At 41.5% G+C, this 7,710-nt stretch overlaps 1 protein-coding gene across 1 annotated transcript in view; it reads left to right on the top strand.

The window, feature by feature from the left end:
• The window catches only part of ppp3ca (protein phosphatase 3, catalytic subunit, alpha isozyme), a 53,648-nt gene that overhangs the window by 18,443 nt on the left and 27,495 nt on the right, over positions 1-7,710 (top strand). The window contains exon 2 of the mRNA XM_058086522.1: positions 6,108-6,454. Within this exon, the coding sequence (XP_057942505.1) occupies positions 6,400-6,454 (55 nt within the window). The 5' untranslated portion in view covers positions 6,108-6,399. The remainder of the gene's footprint in view (positions 1-6,107; positions 6,455-7,710) is intronic.

Here is a 7,710-nt window from a genome sequence, read left to right as displayed (position 1 = left end):
GCTACTCGACGCAACTTATAATTGGCTACCTTAAATATCCTTTCTCATGACTGGGTTCACTTGTGTATGCAGGTCAAGGGTCAATGAGCTTACTAAACAAATTTGTGTTCCAGTAATTAGTGGTGAAGGAATTCAAATCAATAAAACAACAAGAGTGCCCAAATTTGTGCACCTGCCTACGTTTGTTTAAATAATTATTGCACACGTTCTGTAAATCCTATAAATGTCTTTTCACTTCTCATACATCAGCGTGTTTGTCTGCTATATGATATATTTAACTGAAATTGCTGATGCAAACAACCTGTGATTTATAAAGGAACATCTGGAAAATTACCAGTGGTGCCCAAACTTTTTCATACCACAGTATCAGAGGCAAAAATGCCCATCACTACTTTACAAAGTCAAAGCTGATATGTGTAGATATCTTGTTTTGGCTAGATAATAGGTCTGCTTCATGGGTGACTGAAATTTTATAAAATATTCATATATGAGGGTCTGAAATCAGCGGTTATTTGAGCCAAAAGATGGTTAATCAATTACCAGTGCAGTATTATGGTATTTTATCATACCATTTTAGGTAAGTCTCAGAGGTTCCACGATAGTGTATTGCCCAAAGTCTAGACTGGATGCTGGAATTTAGCCAATTAAAAGCACTCTTAGTAAGTCCTACTGGAAATGCACCGTTTTATGTGTGTGTGTAGGTTTCATACCAATGAGTTGTGTTTGTCCAGTCTGTCACTAAAGAAACCTGTTCGGCACTTGGATTTTCATAGTCAAATCCAATTCATTAGATGTTTTGAATTGCAATTGAATGATTGATTTGAATGTTTTTTTTGGTTTAAATTTACTTTTTTTTTGGTTTAAAATTTCTTAAAAACAGAGCAATCTCGACAAATGAACAGATCTCATTTGCGACTTTCCTAGAAAATGGACTTGAAAAACAATAGCGTGCCGAAACACAATTTCTTGCCTTAAAATGTTAGTCGGGATATAAATGAAATTGCCGTAATGGCCTTAAGTGTACGTGTAAGTCTTCCGCGAAATACACACATCATTTATAACAAAAACAAAGACATTCTTTGGAAAAATGTAAGCTCATCAGCAACCGTGGCTACACCCCTTGTAAGCCAAATGGTAGAATCTTAATCGCATGGCATTTTAATATAATTTGACAGTAAAATTAATAGTCAAATCAGACTCCTCCAAATCGAACAGTCAAAAAGTCAACTATTCTAAGACACCCGTACTGCACTTTATCCACACATTACATATACACGGTAACACAGCAATTGTATGAAAAATAGATGCCATCATCATGCCAACGTCATGCTAGGTTAGCTCATTCGCCGAAGAAAAACAATATGATCAAACGTAGAGCTCTGTAGCTGACTGATGGATAGCTGGCAGATATTTTCAGATGTGTAGACTGTATTTTTACAAATCTGGGTGTACTGTACATACAGGATGGGAGTCATCTAGCTAGGGTCAGGCCAGAGGAGGTAGCATGTCCTTTTTTTTGTGAAGGAGACGATAGATTTTTTAATCACATTTGGTGGTCATAAACAGGCTCTAGGGACAGACATTATTGTTATAACAGCATTAAAAAGTCAATTTTGCCTCACAGGGGACCTTTAATCACTCTGTCATACTTCATACTTCAACTAGGTGGCCAAACCTGGTTGAGATATTGTTTGTGCGCCTTTTCAGAACAAACTGACAATCCCTAACTTTCTGTTCCATTCTTTGAAACCCATGTCAGCATCTCGTAGTGTTCATATGCAAGTTATAGTATGTGTCCTTCGATTGACTTTCCCAAGTCCCTCTTTCCTGTTGTGGAAAAGAAGAATATGACATCGTTAAGGCAGCAGGCAAGGAGGACAGTCATGCGTGGATAGACAGGTATGAGCAGCTAGCCATGACTCTTGGACGTGTTGTGGTGGGTGCAGTGAACCACCGCGGGCTGCAGCCACACTCGGCTCTTTGTTGTTTTGGTTGTGCGCAGCGAGGCACGGTACTTTCCTGAGCCGGGAAATGCAAGATCACTGTTGCGTGGCCTCCATCCCCAGCTGCACACATGACCGGCGCCGTAGGAAAGCCCCTGACGGCAGCCCAAAAGGAGGTCCAGAAAGGATGAAGGGAGCAGGGAATGTTGTCGGTCCTTCATTTTGGGTTTTTTTTTTGTTGTTTTTTTTTTAGACATCAGCTTCTTGTCTTGTCATTCTGTTTGATTCTACAACATTTCTATTCGCTTTTCACAACACAAACAACTTCCTGTCATTTCTTGACCTCTAACCTTCTAACATTCATAACCTCTGACCCGCAAACATTCCTTTACCTTTGACCCTCGAGCACTTTGAATTATACACAGGTCCCCATTTAGTCTTGGGATGCAAGAGATATTTTCCCAACAATAAAAGCAATATAACAAGAAATACATTTTGCGTAAAAAGCACATTGTCTGTACATGGGGGGGTATATACTGCAAAGGTGGTTCAACAAACCTGGGCTTTGTGCTCAAGATGAGATCAACAAGTCCCCAAACAGAGTTAAACGGTACTGCAACAGTGGTTCTCAACTGCTTTGTGCGAAGCTCGCGTTGACATACATAATTGGAGGTGTTTGATGTCATAGTATTCTACTTCCACTCAAACATGTAGCTGTCCCAGCTGGTGTGTTTTGCAAGTTAACACAGATTATTATAAGAACTACCCCACCAAGGTACCATGGGACACTCCATCCACAACGTTGACATCAGCAAACCGTTCACCCACAACATCATACACATTGCCTGCCATCTGCCCTGAACAGTGAAAACTGTGATTAGACAAAAAAAAACAGAAACAAACACCTCTCAAAAGTGCCATATGATATGCAATGTGAGCATTTGCCCGTTTCAGTTGGCTATGACGAGAAATTGCAGTCAGTTCGAGACCCCGATGAGGGCAACGGGCAATCAGATGATCTTCCCTGAGATGGTTTCTGGCAGTTTGTGCAGGAATCTTTTGGTTATGCAAACAAATTGTTGCAGCTGCTGTCCAGATAATCTTGGAGGTGAAGATGCTGGAAGTGGAGGTTCTGGGATGGTGTGGTTACAGATGGTCTGTTGTGAGTTGTGAGGCCAGTTGGATGTTACGGCTGAATTTTCTGAAAGGCCTTCAGAGATGGCTTATGGTAGAGAAATGAACATTGAATTCACAGGCAAACGCCCTGGTGGACATTCCTGCAGTCAGCATACCTATTGTACATGCTGCCTCAACACTTACCACATCTGTGGCATTGTGCTGTGTGATAAAACTGCACATTTTGGAGTGGCCTTTTATTGTCTAAGACGTGTGCAATAATCCTGCTGTCTCAGTAGCATCTTGATATGCCACATTTGTGAGTTTGGATGGTTTATCTCAGCTAAGGAGAAGTGCTCATTAACCCAAATTTTGACAAATTTGTGAACAATATAGGCATTTTGTGTACATAAAAAAGATGTTGAGTGTATAGATTACAAGTCAAATTTATGCAATAGAATATAGAAGTGTCCCAAAGTAAGCTCTGCCTTCTTGGCTCTGTCACTCCGGGGGTTGGCTTGCATTGCGGAGGGGTTTATGCAGCTTTCAGACTGGCACTACTTACAGTATATACAGTATCTTGGGTACATAGTGTCCGGTGGATGCTTCAAGCAATAAACAATTTCTGACTTTTAATGCGCACCCTTTCATGTTAAATTTAGCGAACATGTGGCTAAATTGTCAACAAGGCTCTCTTCTACGTATGAAGTGTTTTATGAAGTAGAACAGGTGATCCCTGGTGTTTTTAGAATGCACTCAGCCAAACACAACAAGCGTAAATAGAACCGCTTGGTGATTAAGGGTGCAGACAAGTCTGAAAAGCTACATGTTTTGACCAATCTTAAGTAACTTTGATAAAATGTAGAATGATTACAGCTTCAGCTTGGTGACAGCTGCTCAACTCAGACGGAAGAAACAGCCACTGCGAGCACCGAGATAGGTTGGATTGCAAGGTTTATAGTGTTTACATTACTTAATGTGCAGTTCTGATAATTCCTTGCACCTTGCCACTGCCATATTACTTTTATTATCATTCATAGCAGCAATGCCATAGTTAGTAATCTGTGAAACAACTTTTCTCCAAATGAGAAATCTCATTCAGGCCATTTATGTTTTTCAATATACAGTATGTACATTCATCATATAAACTAGTTGTTTTAGCCTGTTTAATAATAATAATACTAATATACGTATATATCAAAATGGCCTCCAATCTTGTCTTTTTTTTAAATTTTGCATGGAAAATATTGGGCACATCCGCTGTAATGTATCATACGTATATGCATTATTATTACATGTGCAGTAAGCAAGGCTCATTAACTTGTTCGCTAACAATGCGTCACTTACATCACCTAGTAATGGAAAGGCTAAGACCATAAAACTAGTTATTAATTTAGAGACTATTTGTAATCAGGCACCAAAACCCCACTAATCCAATTCCCAGAACCCCAGGCAATATGTTAGATTCAACAAAATATATGTTAATCATTGATGACTTGACTCAGCCGTGCAATTGCATAAACCGAGACACTCTGTCTGTGCGTGCAGCCTGCTCTAGAGTCAATGACGGCGGCGGCCCTCTCAATGCACCATTAACTCCTACGACATTGCCAGCGCACCAATGCCAGTAACAACAACGTCAACAAATGTGCCTGCCAGTCATTCAGAAAAGCTTCGTTCTCGGTCGTTCATTTGACTTGCCAGTTGCTCATTAGTTGGCCCTTTTTACTTCTAATGCACATAAACTACAGTACAAACACAAGGGGTTCATTTAGTGTCAATGCTGACTATGACAAAAGCACGAAGACATCATCCATCTTGGTCACACACACACACACCCTCCTTTCATCACTACCTTTGGGTTCATCAGTCCAAGCTCGTATTGGCACCTTCAAGGACACACCACATTCACCCAGGATGGTGTATTGGACATGGTGCTATGTTAAGTCCCCTGAGCAGCAACATGGATTGTGTGAGTCTTTGCAGTCAAGCTGTCCCATTGGAAGACAAGGGTGTGGGGGGGTATGACTTAGAGGACTTCAGCACTTCTGAAGAATGCACTTCATGATAAAGGTAATTATGTTATTTAATGATGAACACCAATTAGCAAACTCTGACATGAGCCTCATTTATTCACAGTGAGACAAAGAGTCACGGCGCCATCTAGTGGCGAGTTCACTACTAACCCTCTGTTTACAGTACATTGCAAGGAGATTAGTAAAATCCTGTCACTCTTCAGATTTTAGGTTCTCTTTTTACGCACAAATAAATCCACCACAAACAAATCGGGCCTTTAAATAGATCTATTATAATATATTCACTTCTGGATTTGTTATTTTTCCATCCAATAGTGCATATATCCATGTTCAAAGTCTTCACTATCATCATGTATGCGTATTATTTTATTAAATTTTTTTGTGGTTATAAACATGTTCGTGTTTGTGTTGTCTTCAGGTGTATGTCTTCTTTTGTGGTGGCAAAAGAAAAATAACATAGTCCTTTTACATGGGAGCCTTTAGTGGACAAAAGATGGAACTACAACAAGGGCGGAGCTATATCCGGGTCAATTCAGTCTTAAAGATACAGTCAACACTGCATGTGCATTTTCTATTTTTTTTTGTGTACAGTGGCTGCTAATTTATGTTTTAGAAGAGGCATGCTAGGTAGGCATAAGTGCAGTTAAAGATTTTAAATGGCTGGAGGTGTACCGCTTAATTATATTTTTAAAACTTTCCTAATTACACTTCATCATATGAGTGATAATTTATGCTCAATTGCATTGTGTAAGGTGATGTTGCTCTACTCTTATCCATATACTTCATTACAGTATTCAGGATTTTGTACCACATATTACATTTTTGCTTTAAAAAAATCCAGAACAACAGAACACTCCGTGCTGTGCGTGTGTGGGGGGGCTGCCCCTTCTTGAGGCTGCATTAAGCAGGCAGTCCCCTGAAAATTTTTGCGTGGGAGTTCCCTTCAACCCCCCCTCCTTCCATCTCTTGCTCTCTCAATCTCCCTCCCTCTCTCCTGCATCCTCCCCCACAGCAGCAGCAGCAGCAGCTTAGCCCTGCATCCAGTTTCCTCCAGCATCCAGCAACCATCATCCATCCGTCCCTGGGAAGCAGCATCAGGTCCTTCCCGGGAAGAGTACCGACCCACGGCGGAGGAGGAACAAGAAGAAGAAGAAGAGGAGGGGAGGGGACGCATCCTCACCATCCGAGTGATGCCACAGCACCAACTGCATTTGGAGCAGCAGCCCTGAGAGTTGATCTGTTTGAGCGGGTTCTGGTTCAGGAGAGGACGCGTTTCCAGCCTCGAAGACAGCAGCAACCTGCCCATGAAGATGTCCAACGCTGACATCGTCCTAAACGCCGCCGATCGGGTGGTCAAATGTGAGTAATAACCTCCCCCCCCCCAACACACACACACAGTCATGTTGCCTTTAGATATTACATAACATCTTCTTGTGCCATGGTCGTTAACGTGGCCTCTTCTTCCCCCTCCATGTTGTGCATCCATGGTGCATTCGCGGCGAAGTTCCTTTTTTTATGTTGACAAACAATCCTATTTTCCAGGCAGCCCACACGAACTACACGAGAACAATACCGCACGGGGAGATATGGGGGGGTATAAATTTTAAAACCGTGATCATGTATTTTTTATGTTTGTTCTCAGCTGTCAGTATTTGAATGTGTCTTAGCGCTGGCTGGGGAGCGGGGGGGTGGGGGTGGTGGTGGTGGGGGGGGGTGCATGAGAGGAAAGAGACAGCTAAATGCTGAGCTCCTGCAAGAAGATGGGGCAGTGATGCAGCAGGATTTTCAACAAGGAGAAGGCACGGAATTATGAACATGTATTGTCTTCTATGTTTGTTGATATAAGGACTCCTAAAAGATGCATGAGTGCATGCTAGCTCAGTGCATCACCGTGGAAACAAAGTATGATGATCAATATAAGATGATGAAGGGCTCACACAGTTGTGCCATAACTCATTTAGCCCCGGCTCATTTTTGTCTATGGAGAAGCTCAGTGTGTGCAAATGTATTCACCAGCGTTATTAGAGCAATGGCTGTGCAGGTCACTCAGCAGCGGCAACTTTTGCACTTGAGGTGACAGACTTGTACAAAGAGTGATCTGCACATTGGGCAGCACTGTAGATCACTTGCTTCTAATGTGTACTATGTCCCTCTCCTTTTGCAATATAAGCTAACCAATACACACTATGGAAGACATCGCTCAGTATGATGCAGTGCAGGTCGACACCATTGCAACCGCCAACCACAATAATAAACATTTTGATGCTATTATTTTTTTTCTTAGATTTTATATCAGCCCTGCATACTAAATTCTGTCTTGCACACTTTGCGACTCTGCTGCTGACACATCATTATATTTGCGCTCCTGGCTCATGATTCATGTGTGTAAAATCCCCTCAATTTGATGTTTTACAGAAGCACGCCTCATTACGTCTTCTATTTCATCCAACTGCTGATCTCTGTTGCTTGTTGAACCCCATATATAATATCCAAAATTCTGTCTTTTTAAAGAGAAGAGTGCGAGATGCTGATTTAACAATATGTTTATTACTGTGGTTGTGTTTGGAAGTGGTGTACAGCTGCACTGCATCATCCCGGGGACTGTTAATATAACA

This window comes from Doryrhamphus excisus, chromosome 11, assembly GCF_030265055.1.
Source record: "Doryrhamphus excisus isolate RoL2022-K1 chromosome 11, RoL_Dexc_1.0, whole genome shotgun sequence".
NCBI classification, from domain to species: Eukaryota; Metazoa; Chordata; class Actinopteri; order Syngnathiformes; family Syngnathidae; genus Doryrhamphus; species Doryrhamphus excisus.
Note: the sequence above shows the minus strand (reverse complement) of the source record. Positions and strands in the feature narration are given on the sequence as shown.